This window comes from Coenobita brevimanus, chromosome 71 (assembly GCF_032717465.1).
Source record: "Coenobita brevimanus isolate Jiangsu-jjx chromosome 71, ASM3271746v2, whole genome shotgun sequence".
Taxonomy (NCBI): Eukaryota; Metazoa; Arthropoda; class Malacostraca; order Decapoda; family Coenobitidae; genus Coenobita; species Coenobita brevimanus.
This window is the reverse complement of record NC_137024.1, coordinates 33,788,825-33,806,359: the sequence shown is the minus strand read 5'-3', so window position 1 is coordinate 33,806,359 and position 17,535 is coordinate 33,788,825. Positions and strand designations below refer to the sequence as shown.

Sequence of the window (17,535 nt, the reverse complement as noted above, 5' to 3'; positions counted from 1 at the left end):
CGACCACTTCTCCCGCTACTGTGTCCTCGTACCCCTCTCCGACAAGACCGCAAAGAGCGTTGCACGTGCCTTTGTAGATCACGTAATTTGCCCGTTCAGTACCCCTCATACTGTTCTTACTGACAACGGTACAGAGTTCAACAATAGTCTTCTTGATGAGATCTGTCGCCGCTTTCATATCAGTAAGTGCTATGTCATGCCTAACCATCCGGCTTCCAATGGCCTTGTAGAACGCCACAACCGAAAAATCTTAGAGTGCCTCAGACATCTAGGCTCCCATAGTTCGTCCTGGGATGACTGGATTCCCCGAGTGGCGTCCTCCATCAATAGCTCCATCAATGCCTCCATTGCTGAATCTCCCTTCTTCGTCCTCTTTGGTTTTGACAAGGACCTCCCATACTCTCTCTTATCCTCAAAGCCAGAACCCATCTACAACATGGATGATTATGTTAAACTAAAATTGGCCAACTTCCAGACAATCCACCAGTATGTCCAATCCACTTTGGCTTCCTCTCAGGAGGACATGCTGCAACGCCAACATAAGTCCGCCTGTCCTATGACTATCAATGTAGGCGATCTTGTCTTTGCTCATTCCCATACGCGTTCCTCTAAGTTGGATGACAAATTTACAGGGCCCCACCGCGTCCTCACTCAACAAGGCAACAAATTTCACCTCCAGGACCTGTCCACTAAGGACACCAGATGGGTCCACGTCGATGACTTAAAGCGAGCACCCTGTGGCCTCGTGTTGGAAGAGTCACTTACACAACCTCCTGCCCCCTCTTCCCCTCCTCACATCCCTCAGTCTACCTTGTCTCCACCTATCCCTCAGTCTCCTTCCTCTCCACCTCCACCTGCTCATTCATCAACCAATCAATATCGGTCCAAACTGCGCTCTGCCCATCAATCTCTTCACGACCTTCCCTATTAACTCTACCCTGATTTTCTAGGTACGGTGTTATCGATCTCCCTGCTGGCAGTGCTGACCCTCTTGGGGTCTGGGTCAGGTCAGGACGATGGTGGAGTACGTCCCGGGGCCTTGGTCGGCTCAGGAGGCGAGGTCTCCCTGCGCTACGATCTTGCGCCCCTGGCCGACGTAGCCATTGCCCTACCTGCCTACGCGCACCAGCTCCATGGAGTCAGGTCCCATCTCACGGGCCTCATGGGGACACACAACGCGAATGAGTATCTCTATAACCTTTTCCTCCCACTCTCCTGGCAATTGCAATACATAAGTAACAGATTCACTGAGCTCAATGACACATTTTCCATTCCAACACCCGTGGGTCGTTCTCGTGTGAAACAAGGTCTCTTCGACTTCGGCGGTGAGATTCTGAGTGGCTTGTTTGGCGTTGCTACAGCCCGTGACATTTCTAGCTTCAAATCTGATCTCACTCATTTAGCTTCAGCCCTAGAATCACAACGCCGAGTCATTAAAATCCAACACACTATGTTACAGAAGCTCAGGACCCAACTCAATGAAGTCACGTCCACTCTAAACAATTTCACCAATATCTTACAACACCACCTTTCAGATCTCAACGTTATCTCTCAGTTCTTCTACCTCAATCTCAACATGCATAATCTCCAACTGGCCGTTGACTCTCTCCTGTCTCAAGTCTCTACCTTGGTTCGTATCCTGGTCGATGCTATCAATGGACGTGTCACTGCCAACTTAGTACCTGTCTCAGCTCTCCGTTCTGTCCTGGAATGGGCTCACTCCACCTTCAGTCTCTCCCCAGTCCTCCCCTACTCCTCCCTTGAATATTATTATCCTGTTCTCGAAGCCACTCTTCTCACCACATCCGTCGTCGTCCATATTCCTCTCCATTCTGCCATAACCTTTAACCTTTTCCACATCATTCCCTTCCCTTTCCGCCTCAACAACTCCTTGTTACAGGCATCTGTTCCTTCAGAATATTTCCTCCTCTCCCATGATCATCTTTCCGTTGCCTTCCTTTTTTCCACAGACCTCCAGCAATGTTCCTCCCTTACTCCGACCTCTCGTCTCTGTGCTGCCTACCTTTTCACTATCTTCCCTAGCAGTGCTACACCCTGTGAGTCTGCTTTAGTTCGCAACCATTCCATCTACTCATCCTGTTCTTTTTTCCCAGCTCCTGACCTCCCGGTCCACCATGCTCACCTCAACCATGTCCAGTACTTCTTCTTTGCTGTTCCCATATCTGTCACAATCATGTGCCCTGGTTCTTCGGTTCGATCCGTCCCCGCTAGTGGTCTCTACAAAGTACCTGACTATTGTACCGTCAAATCAGAGTCCGTCATCACTTACGCCACTCGCTATCACCAAGCTGTCCATAGACACTCCTATGACATCTTTCAACCACTCGACATGCCTTCAACCCTACCATTACCTCCCCTAACTTGCGCATGCTAACCTTCCTCAATGACAGTGATTTCATTATGGATCAGTTCTCTCTGGCCTTCAGCCGTTCATGGGTTCATCCAACAGTTGTGTTTCCCCCTGTGGTTATCACTTTCATAGGTTTTCTACTCATCATCTGTGCAGTGCATTGTTGTGTCAGAAAAATGGAACGTCAACTCCAGGAAATCAGAGTCGCTACAGGCATAGTCCGCCCTACACACGACGTAGAAACTCCCCGTACTTAGTGCCCTCACATTCAGTGACTACCAATGCCATCTGACAATTACCCAAACTGTGAACAGAACTCTGCCTACTAGAAAATGATGGTATTTCTTTAATGCATTACTGAGTGACAGTGTATCCTACAAAAAAAAAAAAAAAAGGAGGAGGAAGACCAACAATAGAACTCTCATATCTACTCCTTGTTTATCATGTATCAAACTATTATTGTGTAATTCCCATTATATCTTAATCCTTGTATATCTTATATGTATATATCCTTCTAATTCCCTCCCCTCAACATGGCCATGTCTCCCCTGCTGCCCCTGTATCATACTTATCCCTTGTACAAACCTCCCCGGTCCTGCCTTACTACTATCATCAAACCCCATTTCACTCCTGGTGTCAGGAGCCACCATTTCAGCTACCCGGGGGAGTAGTGTACCCCCTCCACAATATGTCTACCCCCGATGTATATATGTCCCCCCCAATGCATACATCCATCCATCCATTGCCAGACGCCATGTATCCCAAACGGGGTGGTCAAGGGCTTAGAGTTAATTGTTTTACAGAGAGGGGCACTAATCCTCCACCAACCCACTTGACAAGTAGGGATGCCAACAGCATCTGGTGTTTCCAGGCGGTCACCCATCCAAGTACTAACCAGACCCAACATGCCCCGACTAAATTGCTGACCTAGCACGCTTTCCCAGGACCTGAAGCCTGGGAAGAAGGCGTTATTGCATCAGTTCTTAGCAGGCAGCCAAGACGGGCAGACTATTTTACTGTGAGCTTGTAATAAACTCCTTATCTAGCTGTTTGTACACGGAGTTTCTATCACCAAAGTATAGCAAGTTACACCTTTGACTTTTTTTTTTTTTTTTTTTTTTTTTTTTTTTTTTTTTTACGTCACTGCTGAGGGTCCTCAGAATGCCTAAATTATTGGAAAGAGGTTTATTTTAACAAGCAGTGGGTGCCTTCTCTTTCTTCATGAGATGCCCTTCACCATTATGTTTGAGGAGGTAGTGGTGCACTTCCTGCTTCCTACGTTGTACCCTCTGCTCGCTTCTTTCTCTCTTCTTCCTGGATAGCCTTGATCCTTTTCTTTTTCCTTTCTTCTTTACATTCCAGTTTTCTTTTTGCATTCTTTACTCTCACTTTGTCTTTTTCCTTCACCATTTTCACTGCAGTGTCACCTAGTCCCTCCACCTCAGCTGTTGTGTGTCCAAGGTTGAACTTGGTCATGCCGCGATGCACACTGTACAGCACTCGTTTGAGTCCAAAGAATTTAGTTTTTGGTAATTCACTGCAAATTACACTGAGTAGGCTTTCATTCGCATTTTCGGTGTCACCATGGCAACTTTCCAACAGCTTAGGGGTCACGAGATGCTGGTACACAGGCATTATCTTTGCCACAACATCCTCATGTAGGGGCATGTGCACATTGTCTTTGTGCAGTGGTATGAGCTGGTCCATAGCTATTGCCCTTTGTGCAAAGCACCAAGAGTCTTCCCCTGGGGGACAGGAGCTGTGCTGTGATCTCTTGTCGGTGCTTGAGCAGTGTCACAGTGTGGCATATATGGCACTCTTCATCTTGTCCATGTCGCCATTGTGTGTCTTTATTGCATCAGAGAAATAGTTCTGTATTTTCTTTACACTAGTAGCAGTCAATGACCGTGCCTTCTTTCCCCCAATATTCAATTTCAATGAAGCTTTTCCAAGTCTTTTAGCTACATGATTCGTGCACTCCACTTCATTTATTTCCACATCGTCCCCATATGGCTTCATGTCTCTTACAGAGCTGCAAATTCTTTGGAGTCACCATCAGACATATCTTCCACATACTTCATCTTATTTCTCAACTGACCTACCAAACAAAATCTTCCACTCTTCCATCTCCATAGCAGGACTACTTCCATCATAGTTCTGCTCACATTCACTTGCATGTGCTGGCCATCACTCCTTGAGTCACGCCCCTTACTTCCTGTGGGGCACAAATTCTTCTTCACTTACTAAGTGTAACATGGTCCACTACCATACCTGTTGAATACTCTTATTACACTTACAAAGCCATAATTAGAAGTGAACCCTCTCTTAGCCCACGAACCATCAACAGAAGCTTTCACTTCTTTCACTTCAGTTAAACTTGGGTCTTTTTCTTCTAGTATCTGGCGTACTTTTTCCCTTGTTTGCTTCAAGATTTCCTCAGACTTTTTAATGCTGCTTTCTTGAATAACATTTTGATACTTATAGTAGGTCTTCTGATGCTTCATCTTCATATTCGGTGCCATACAAACTTCTGTGTGGCCACAGATCCATCACCACAGTGCAAGCCTGCCTCCACCACCCTATGATACACCTCATATCCTTCTTTCCCTCCACCAGCAGAAGTACACCATGTCCTTTTTTCAGAGCACAGTTCACATTGTACTTCAAATGTCTTTGGCATTCCACATTCACTTTTCACTGTCATCATTTCACCATACTCGCATCAGGCAAAGGAATTTATCCACTGCAAAAAGCTGTTTTCTCTACCAGCATGAATTCACTTTGATTTCCACATTCACTGTGTTCCGTTTGGGCACTGATATTCAATTTTCTTCCTGAAGCTGAGATGGATGAGCAGCTGCTGGTAGAAATGTGTGGTGGTGAAGTTGTGATTCTTGGTGGTGTTGGTGGTTGTACTGGAAGTGGGGAGGCATTAGTTGATGGTAGCAGTAGTGGTGTATGTTTGTTCTTCCCATTCAGTTACTTCAAATGCTGCTTTCTTGTTTTTTTTAACTTTCTTCTATTCCTTTTGTCATCCATAGTGAATGTAGTGGTAACACAGAAGGGGTGAAAACAACACGAATGGCAAAGCCGTTAATAAAGCAAGCCAGACTCGGGGAAACAGACGAGCATAATTATACTCTATAAATGTTCTTCCTGCACTAAGTGGGTCACGTGGTTGCTGCTTTTGTTTCAGGCTAGAGTTGCCAGAGGCTACCATGAACACAGCCAGAAAAAAACAACACATCTGGTGCGAGAATTCAGTGAAAATTCGCCTTTATTCTCTACGTACACTTGGTCCATTTACTGCCATGCCCCCTCCACGTCTTTCCGACCTTTTTCCCTTTAAACTCATGCATGGGCATTTAAATTTGGCACCGGAAGGGAAATACTGGTCGGGTAATATGTAACAATAGTTTAGGAACATTTTGCATTAGGTTTTGTAACATGTTATTTTTATGACCCCATGACCCCCCAGGGGTCGCATATACCCTTAACCATAATTATCTTACAGCCTTTTGGTTTTTATGCTCTTGAATGTCTCATAAATTTTTTTCTTAAGCTCAAAGAAAATATACTGTCACCAAAAGGAAGATCCATGCATTTCAAGCCACCTGGAAATATTTTTGGAAAACTAAAGATCATAGGTATAGGGGGAAGATATTTGAATTGGTGTAATGTATAAATATTTGCACATAAATATACATGGTATAGAGGGAATGGGGATCGTGTTGAAAGAAGCCTGATTGATTACGTGCTCGTAGAGAGGTCGATGATGGGAATGGTTGCTGATATGAGGGCTGTGCAAGGACGATGTGGAGGTCTGTCAGATCATATGATTGTGGTATGCAAGATCAAGCTGAGAGGAGTGAGGTGGATCAGGAGAGAGAGGAGCAGTCAGGGAGAAAGACTGAAAGTTGAGAAGCTGAATATCAAAGAAATGGCAGATGAATACAGGACTAAAGTAGAGGACGAGTTAGAATTACTGGATTGGGATGAAATTGATCCGGACAGACTATGGAATGCATATAGGGATTGAATAGTTAGGAATGCTAAAGCGGTGTGTGGTGTGGCAAGAGTAACAACAAAGAAGAAAGGTACAGCATGGTGGGATGATGAGGTAAAGAGAGTGGTGGAGGAAAAGAGGAAGAAGTGGCTAAAGTGGTTACAGGATAGAGGTTCAGTTGAAATAAGAACTGATTATGTTGAGAGCAGGAAGCACAGAAAGAGACTAGTAAAGAGGAAGAAAAATGAATGCAAACTACTCTGAAAATAGGAAGTTATTCTGGAAAGAGGTGCGGAAATGTAGAAGTGAAAGCGGAAAGAAATGGGATTGTGTGAAGGATGCAGGTGGTAGATTACTAACCCATGGAGATAAAGTAAGGACCAGATGGAAAGAATATTTTGAAAGCCTGATGAATGGTGATAGAGAAAGCAGAGCAGCTGTAAACATGATTGGTTTTGGGGGTGTGCAGAGAAGGAATGCAGTGCCAGGAGATGTGACACTCGCACAGGTGAAGAGTGCTGTGAAGCGGCTGAAAAATGGGAAAGCAACTGGGGTTGATGAGGTGTATGCAGAGATGCTTAAATGTAGTGGAGAGAATGGAATGAAGTGCTTGTTGGAGATATGTAAGAAGGCATGGATGAGTGAAACTGTGCCTACAGAGTGGAAAAAGGCTGTGATTGTACCCCTGTAAAAAAGTAAAGGTAAACGAAGTGAGTGCAAGAATTATCATGGCATAAGCTTACTGAGTGTGGTAGGGAAGGTATATGGAAGAATTATTATGGAGAAAGTAAGAGAGATATCAGAAGTCCTAGTGAGTGATGAACAGGGTGGCTTTAGGAGTGGCTGAGGATGTGTGGACCAAATATTTGCAGTGAGACAGATAATAGAGAAGGCTTGTGAGAAGGACCATAAGGTGTTTATGGCATTCATGGATCTGGAAAAAGCATATGACAAAGAGGACAGAGAGGGATTGTGGAAAGTTTTGCGCATGTACGGTGTAGAGGGTAAGCTGCTAGGTGCCGTCAAGAGTTTTTATGATGGTAGTGAGGCATGTGTCAGGGTTAATGGGCATCTAAGTGAATGGTTCACGATCAGTGTGGGCGTGCGACAAGGTTGTGTGATGTCCCCATGGTTTTTCAATGTATATATGGATTGGGTGATGAGAGAAATGAAAACATGAGTAATGGAGAGAGGGATGGCATTGGTATTGAATGGTGATGGATGGAATATCCCAAATTTGTTGTATGCTGATGATAAAGTACTGCTTGCAAGTACCGGACAAGAACTTGGTAGGCTAGTGCAGAGTTTTGCTGATGTCTGTAAGCATCGTTCCTTGAGAGTAAATGTAGAAAAGAGTAAGTGATGGTTACTGAGAGAGAAGGTGACTTCCAGTGCAATGTAACAGTGAATGGAGAGAGACTGGAATTGGTGAGAGAGTTCAGATACCTGGGTACAGTGATAGAAAAGAGAGGAAAATGCACAAAAGAAGTTGAAAGTAGAGTGACACAAGGAAGAAAAGTAGCTGGTGCAATGAAGGCCTTGATAAGAAACAGAGACTTGAGTGTTGCACCTGCACAAGGCTTACATGAGGGAGTGTTAGTGCCAACTTTAACATATGGATGTGAGACTATGATGTGGCATGAAAATGAAAAGTCAAGAGTAAGAGCAGTGGAGATGGGACTGCTGAGGAATGTATGTGGAGTACAGAGGGTGGATAGGATACAAAATGATGTGATTCGTGAAAGATGCGGAGTGAGGAAGTCTGTGGACACCAGAATTGAAGAGAGTGTACTGAGATGGTATGGTCATGTGGAGAGAATGGATAACAATAGAGTGGTGAAGAAGGTATATCTGAGTGAATTCGAAGGAGGGAGGAGGCGAGGTAGGCCAAGGAGAAGGTGGAGAGATATGGTGGATGAATGTGTGAGGAAGAGAGGTTTGGAAGTCGGTGAGGCTAGGGAACTGACAGGAGATCGAGCTGGCTGGATGAATTTTGTGAGAAGTGCATGATCAGGGATTTTTGGCACCCCTTTTTAACGTGGCAGCATCTGGATTGACTCTGTCGGATACGATTATGTGAAGCTACAGAACGGGGTGAATGTTTTTGGCGTATCCGGTGGGGCCAGGATTCCGGGGGCTTGAATGATGAGTGATTGGAAGCGTGGCCCATTGGATTGGGCAGTTTTGTGCTGTCTGGACATTGCTACTCCTCACCCTGCCCTTGTGTGGGAAAGGAGGTCCAGATGATGATCATGATGATGATGACAACTTACAATATGCCATCTAATCTTTGCAGTCAAATGGTGCAATGGTGCGTCGGGTGTCCTATCCAGGTGCAGCTGGCAAGCATGCACTCCGTCAGCAGGCACGCAGACGACGGCGCAACACCTCCATTGCAGCTGGGAACTCCCCTCCCATAACCCGTGTAACCATGAAAACTGTTGCAGCAACATCCCCGAACCCTGCCTCACAGTCAGTCCAGCCAATCAGTACCTCCCCAGTTACCAGCACCTCCACACCTACCACAGCACACACCACCACCACTGCCACCACCACCACCACCACCACCACACCTACCTTCACCAGTGCCATTTCCATGAACACAACCTTGGCCCCAACATCATCTCCTCTGTCACACACTGTGACAAAGTCTCCAAACACTGTTGTGGCTACATCCCCTTCACCTCCAATGTGTAGGACAAACAGCAAGATGACACATTCACCCCCTCAGTTATCCAGCACCAGATTAGCCAGCAAAACCTCTGTGCCAAGTATTCACGCTCCGGTTTTAGGGACGAGAGTCAGCTCCCGCATCGCCAACAATGCTGCTGCAGCAAGTGTAGCCAACCTTCACACAGCAAACTCAGCTTTATCAACCAGCATGACTCAAGCTGGTGCATATTCCAATAGCCTTGTTCCAGGCACTCCAGGTAAGATAATTTTGTTAGCATTCTTACCTCACCCTATCTTTTAGTATAGTACGATAAAAGGTCAGGATGATGTTACATTCTTACTGCCACTGTTACTTCTGGCCTTCACATGGCAGTAAAGGCTTTCAGTATATATATATATATATATATATATATATATATATATATATATACGTATGTATGTATGTATGTAATATCATCATCATCGTCATCTGGACCTCCTTTCCCACCATTGGGCAGGGTGAGGTGTAGCACTGTCAGCCTAAGTTTGCCCAGTTCAATGGGCCACACATTCATTCACTCATCATTCAAGCTCACAGAATTCTGGCTCCACAAGATAGGCCAAAAAACTTTCACTATGTTCTTTAGCTTCACACATAACTGTATGATAGTCAATCCGAACGCTGTCACGTTAGAAGGGGGTGCCAAATCCCTGGTTATGTGCTTCATCGCCCAAAATTCATCCAGCCATCTTGGTATCTTGTCAATCCCTTAGCATCACCAACGGCCATACCTCTCTTCCTCACTTATTGACCATATCCCTCCTCCGTCTTCTTGGCCTACCTCACCTTCTCCATCCTTCAAATTCACACAGATATTCCTTTTTCACCACTCTGTTGTCATCCATTCTCTCCACACAACCATACCATCTCAGTACACTCTCTTTGATCCTGGTGGCCACAGACCTCCTCACTCCGCATCTTTCACGTATAACATTACTCCATATCCATTCCATTCTCTGTACACCACATATATTCCTCAGCAGTCCCATCTCCAATGCTCTTACTCTTGACATTTTATTTTAATGCCACACCATATGTTAAAGTTGGCACTGACACTCCTTCATGTAAGCTCCTCGCAGCTGCAACACTCAAGCCTCTGTTTTTTATAGGTGCATCCATAGCACCAGTTACTTTCCTTCCTTGTGTCACTCTGGTTTACACTTGCACATTTCCCTCTCTTTACTATCACTGTACCCAGGTATTTGAACTCTCTCACCAATGCCAGTCTCTGGCCATTCACTGCAACATCACCTTCTCTCTCAATAACCATCACTTCACTCTTTTCAACATCTGCTTTCAAGGCATGACACTCACAGACATCTTCAAATCTCTGCACTAGTCTACCAAGCTCTTGTCTGGTATTTGCAAGTAGCACTGCATCATCAGCATACAACAAATTTGAGATATTGCATTCATTACCAATGCCATCCCTCTCTCCATTACTCGTGTTTTTACTTCTTTCATCACCCCATCCATATATATATTGAACAACCATGGGGACATCACCCAGTGTTGTTGCACACCCACATTAATCATGAACCAGTCACTTAGATGCCCATTTACCTTTACACATGCCTCACTACCGTCATAAAAAACTCTTGACAGCACCTAGCAACTTACCATCTACACCATACATGCGCAAAATATTTCACAATTCTTCTCAGTCTTTTTTGTTGTATGCTTTTTCCAGATCCATCAATGCCATAAACACCTTATAGTCCTTCTCACAAGCCTTCTTCTCTATCAGTCTTACAGCAAATATTTGATCCACATATCCTCTGCCACTCCTAAAGCCACGCTGTTGGTTACTCACTTGGACTCCTGATCTCTCTGACTTTCATTGTAATAATTTTACCATATACCTTCCATACAACACACAATAGACTTATGCCATGATAATATTTGTGCTTACTTTGCTCACCTTTATTTTTGTACAGAGGTACAATCACAGCCTTTTTCCACTCTGCTGGCACAGTTTCACACATCCATGCCTCCTTTCATATCTCCAACAAGCACTTCCTTCTGCTCTCTCCACTGCACTTAATCATCTCTGCATACATAATATCAACCCCGGCAGCTTTCCTATTTTTCAGCCTTTTCACAGCATTTTTCATCTCTGCGATTGTCATGTTTTGTGGCACTGCATTCCTTCTCTGTACACCCCCCAAAACCAAACATGTTAACAGTTGCTTTGTTCTCTCCATTCCCATTAATCAGACATTAAAAATATTCTTAACATTTGGTCCTTACTTCATTCCCATGCGCTTATAATCTACCACTTAATCCTTGACACTTTCACATTTCTTTTCGCTGTCACATACATTTCTGCATCTCTTTCCTGAATAACTTCCTATTTTCAGAGAAATTTGCATTCATTTTTCTTCCCAGATCATCATTACCACCTCCTTTTTTTCTCTTCACTAGTTTCTCTATGAATATCAGAACAGGGGTTCAGTTGAAATAACTGAATATATTAATAGCAAGAAACATGTAAAGAGACTAGTGAAGAGGAAAAAGTAGGAGGTAAATGATGATCTAGGAAGAAAAATGAATGCAAATTACTCTGAAAATTGGAAATTTTTCCGGAAAGTGGCGCATAAATGTAAAAGTGACAGCGGAAAGAATTGTGAAAGTGTGAAGGATGTAAGTGGTATATTATTCACATGTGGGGTTGAAGTAAGGACCAGGTGGAAAGAATATTTTGAAAGCCTCATGAATGGGAATAGAGAGAGCAGAGCTGCTGTAAACATGATTGGTTTTGGGGGGTGCAATGAAGGAATGCAATGATAGGAAACGTGACACTCGCACAGGTGAAAAATACTGTGAAGTGGCTAAAGAACGGGAAAGCAGCCAGAGTTGATGAGGTGTATGCAAAGATGATTGAATGTAGTGGAATAAGCAGAATGAAATGCATGTTGGAGATATGTAAGAAGGTATGGATGAGTAAAACTGTGCCAGCAGAGTGGAAAAAGGCTGTGATTGTACCCTGGTACAAAAATAAAGATGAGCGAAATGAGTGCAAGAATTATCGTGTCATCATCATCATCATCATCATCATCATCATCATCATCATCATCATCCGGACCTCCTTTCCCACCCAAGTAACAATGTCCAGACGGCACAAACTTGCCCAATCCAAATAGGCCACACTTCCATTCACTCATCATTAAAGCCCCCAGAATCCTGGCTGCACTGGATACACCAAAAAACATTCACTGCATTCTGCAGCTTCGCACAATATATCCGATTGAGTCAGTCTGGACGCTGCCATGCTCACAAGGGGTGCCAAAATCTTTGATCATGCATTTCTCCTCACAGCATTCATCCAGCCAGCTCGATCTCTTGTCAGTTCCCTAGCCTAACCGACTTCCAAACCTCTCTTCCTCAAACACTCATCCACCATATTTCTCCACCTTCTCCTTGGCCTACCTCGCCTCCTCCCTCCTTAAAATTCACTCAGGTATACCTTTATCTCCACTCTGTTATCCATTCTTTCTTCATGACCATACCATCTCAGGACACTTTCTTCGATTCTGGTGTCCACCGACCTCCTCACTCCACACCTTTCACGAATCACATTATTTCGTATCCTATCCACTCTCTGTACTTCACATACATTCATCAACAGTCCTATCTCCACTGCTCATACTCTTGACTTTTCATTTTCATGCCACACCATAGTCTCACACCCATATGTTAGAGTTGGCACTAACACTCCCTCATGTAAACCTCATGCAGCTGCAACACTCAAGCCTCTGTTTCTTATCAATGCCTTCATTGTACCAGCTACTCTTCTTCCTTGTGTCACTCTACTTTCAACTTCTTTTGCACATTTTCCTCTCTTTTCTATCACTGTACCCAGGTATTTGAACTCTCACCAGTTCCAGTCTCTCTTCATTCACTGTGACATCACACTGGGAGTCACTTTCTCTCTCAGTAACCATCACTTTACTCTTCTCTGCATTTACTCTCGAGGCACAGTGCTCACAGACATCAGCAAAACTCTGCACTAGCCTACCAAGTTCCTGTCTGGTACTTGCAAGCAGTACTTTATCATCAGCATACAACAAATTTGGGATATTCCATCCATCACCATTCATTACCAATGCCATCCCTCTCTCCATTACTCGTGTTTTCACTTCTCTCATCACCCAATCCATATATATATTGAACAACCATGGGGACATCACACAACCTTGTCGCACGCCCACACCGATTGTGAACCATTCACTTAGATGCCCATTAGCCCTGACACATGCCTCACTACCATCATAAAATCTTTTGACAGCACCTAGCAGCTTACCATCTACACCATACATGTGCACAACTTTCCACAATCCCTCTCTGTCTTTGTCGTATGCTTTTTCCAGATCCATGAATGCCATAAACACCTTATGGTCATTCTCACAAGCCTTCTCTGCTATCTGTCTCACTGCAGATATTTGATCCACACATCCTCTGCCACTACTAAACCACCCTGTTCATCACTCACCTGGACTTCTGATATCTCTGTTACTTTCTTTATAATTATTCTTCCATATACCTTCCCTACCACACTCAGTAAACTTATGCCACGATAATTCTTGCACTCACTTCGCTCACCTTTATTTTTGTACAGGGGTACAATCACAGCCTTTTTCCACTCTGCAGGCACAGTTTCACTCATCCATGCCTTCTTACATATCTTCAACAAGCACTTCATTCCACCCTCTCCACCACACTTAAGCATCTCTGCATACACCTCATCAACCCCAGCTGCTTTCCCATTTTTCATCCATTTCACAGCACTCTTCGCCTGTGCTAGTGTCACGTCTCCTGGCACTGCATTCCTACTCTGCACACCCCCAAAACCAATCATGTTTACAGCTGCTCTGCTTTCTCTATTCCCATTCATCAGGCTTTCAAAATATTCTTTCCATCTGGTCCTTACTTCATCTCCATGGGATAGTACCCTACCACCTGCATCCTTCACACCATCATATTTCTTTCCGCTTTCACTTCTACATTTCCGCGCCTTTTTCCAGAATAACTTCCTATTTTCAGAGTATTTCGCATTCATTTTTCTTCCCAGATCATCATTTACCTTCTTGTTTTCCCTCTTCACTAGTCTCTTAATGTGCTTCTTACTCTCGATATACTCAGTTCTTATTTCAACTGAACCCCTATCCTGTAACCACTTTAGCCACTTCTTCCTCTTTTCCTCCACCGCTCTCTTAACCTCATCATCCCACCATGCCTTACCCTTCTTTTTTGTTGATACTCTTGCCACACCACACACCTCTTTAGCATTCCTAACTAAGCAATCCCTATGTGCATTCCACAGGCTGTCCAGATCCAATTCATTCCAGTTCACTGAATCTAACTCATCCTCTACTTTGGTCCTGTAATCATCTGCTACTTCTTTGATCCTCAGCTTTCAGTCTTCACCCTGACTGCTCTTCTCTCTCTTGATCCACCTCAGTCCTCTCAGCTTGATCTTGCATACCACAATCATATGATCTGACAGACCTCCACATCGTCCTCTCACAGCGCTCGTATCAGCAACCATTCCCATCATCGACCTCTCTACGAGCACGTTATTAATCAGGCTTCTTTCAACATGATCCCCGTTTTCTCTATACCATGTATTTTTATGTGCATCATTTTGTTTGAAATATCAATTACAAATGCACAACCTCCTCTCCTGACACATATCCTTTAGTCGATTCCCATTATCATTTTCTCCTGGTACTCCATAACAACCCTTTATGTCATCCTCTGGACCAGTGCCTACTCTTCCGTTCATATCTCCCATCACGTTCACTTAATAGCTCCTGGGCATTTCTCTCACTGCTTCACCCAGCTCATCCCAAAACCTGTCTTTCTCTCTCTCACTCCTGTCCTTACACAGTGCATACGCTGCAATCACTGCCACTTTCACCTTCTCAGACTTGAACTTGACATACATACACCTCGAGCTGACACATTTGTAGTCTCTCATTCCTCTCTGCCAAACCTCATTCATCAACAAAGCAACTCCTTCCTTACATCTTTCTTTCCCATTCATTTCCGATCTTACATATTTCACATCCTCCCACTCCTCCATTTCGCACCCTTTCATCTTTGTTTCACACAATGCTATCACAGCATATCTCGCACTCTTGAACACATTCACCACTTCCATCCTCTTGCTCCCCTCATTCACACCTCTCACATTCCACATGGCCACATGAGTCTGCTCATTTGGGGCCCTGGGCAGGTATTGGGCCCTCCGAGGCACTCTGAAACAATTGCCATGATTAAATGATTTTGGATAGGGGAATCTGGGGGACACGTAACCCTGCCAAAGACCCCGGTTAATTGGTTACCACCCAGTGTAGTAAATGGTTTGCTGGGTACAGGAAACCATTTGGCTTGTCACTCAGTGTAGAGCTCATATGGCCCCCACCTACTACATTATCGTAACATAAGTTTTATTGAGTGTAGTAGGGAAAGTACAGTATATGAAAGAATCATTATAGAGAAAGTAAGAGAGGTATCGGAAGTCCTAGTGAGTGATGAATAGGGTGGTTTTAGGAGTGGCAAAGGATGTGTGGATCATACATTTGCAAGAAGACAAATAGTGGAGAAGGCCTATGAGATTAATTATAAGGTGTTTATGGCATTTATGGATCTGGAAAAAGCATACAACAAAGTACATTGAGAAGGATTGTGGAAGGTATGTGCTGTATAAATGGTAAGCTGCTAGGTTCTGTCAAGAGTTTTTATGGTAGTAGTGAGGCATATGTGAGGGTAAATGGGCATCTAAGTGAATGGTTCACAATCAGTGTGGGCATGCAATAAGGTTGTATGATGTCCCCATGGTTGTTAAATGTATATATGGATGGGGTGATGAGAGAAGTGAAAATACGAGTAATGGAGAGAGGGATGGCATTAACAATGAATGATGGTGGATGGAATACCTCAGATTTGTTGTATGCTAATGATGCAGTACTACTATACTGGACAAGAACTTGTTAGACTAGTGCACGGTTCTGCTGATGTCTGTGAGCATCGTGCCTTGAGAGTAAATGTAGAGAAGAGTAAAGTGATGGTAATCGAGCTAGAAGGTGACTCCCAGTGTGATGTTACAGTGAATGGAGAGAGACTGGAATTGGTGAGAGAGTTCATATACCTGGGTACAGTGATAAGAAAAGAGAGGAAATAGTGCAAAAGTAGAAAGTAGAGTGACACAAGGAAGGAAAGCAGCTGGTGCAATGAAGGCCTTGATAAGAAACAGAGGCTTGCGTGTTGCAACTGCGCAAGTCTTACATGAAGGAGTGTTAGTGCCAACTTTATCATATGGATGTGAGACTATGGTGTGGCATGAAAATGAAAAGTCAAGAGTAAGAGCAGTGGAGATGGGACTGCTTAGGAATGTATGTGGCGTACAGAGAGTGGAGAGGATACAAAATAATGTGATTTGTGAAAGATGCTGACTGATGAAGTCTGTGGACACCAGAATTGAAGAGATTGTATGGTCATGTGAAGAGATTGGATAATAGTTGAGCGGTGAAAAAAGTATATTTGTGCAAATTTAAAGGAAGGAGAAGGCAAGGTTGGCCAAGGAGAAGTTGGAGGGATATGATGGATGAGTGTGTGAGGAGGAGAGGTATGGAAGTCAGTGAGGCTAGGGAACTAACAAGAGATTGAGCTGGCTGAATAATTGTTTTGAGAAAAAGTACATGATCAGGGATTTGACACCCCTTTTTAACGTGACAGCGTCTGGATTGACTCTATTGGATTCGTTTATGTGAAGCTACAGAATGTGGTGAAAGTTCTTGGCGCTTCAGATAGAGCCAGGATTCCGGGGATTTGAATGGAAAGTGAATGGAAGCGTGGCCCATTGAATTGGGCAAACTAGGGCTCTCTGGACATTGCTACTCCTCACCCTGCCCAAATGTGGGAAAGGGGGTCCTGATGATAAATATATATATATATATATATATATATATATATATATATTATTTCATTCATCATCCAATTCTACTTACCCCGTTAGGAGTGTAGAGGTCCGGGGCTAGGCAGTTGGTCCTGACATTTAAGATGAGAGTGACCAGCCTCACTCATCCCTGAGTGGCACTACGTGAGCAATAAACCCCAACTATCCCCTGGATATAAACCTTCACCGGCTCAGTCAGATTAGAGTGCCTTAATCACCCACTAGGCACCATAATTTGGTTATATGGTTACCACCCAGCAAAGTAAATGGTTTCCTGGTGTACGGGAAACCATTCGGCTTGTCACTCAGTATAGTCACCCACAGGCAGAAGGAAGAGGAAAGAATGAAGGAAAGAAAGACAGAAGAGAGAGTGTAAAGTCAAAAGGACGAGGATAGATTGAAGGAAAGACAGAAGAGGATGGAAGGACACAAGAGTGGAGGAAGAGTAAAGGGCAGACAACCAAGAGCAGCACAACATCAAGTGA

At 44.0% G+C, this 17,535-nt stretch overlaps 1 protein-coding gene across 1 annotated transcript in view; it reads left to right on the top strand.

Moving 5' to 3' along the window:
• Positions 1–17,535, top strand: part of Asx (transcriptional regulator additional sex combs) — a 243,734-nt gene that overhangs the window by 17,804 nt on the left and 208,395 nt on the right. The window contains exon 2 of the mRNA XM_080277837.1: positions 8,674–9,307. Within this exon, the coding sequence (XP_080133963.1) occupies positions 8,674–9,307 (634 nt within the window). The remainder of the gene's footprint in view (positions 1–8,673; positions 9,308–17,535) is intronic.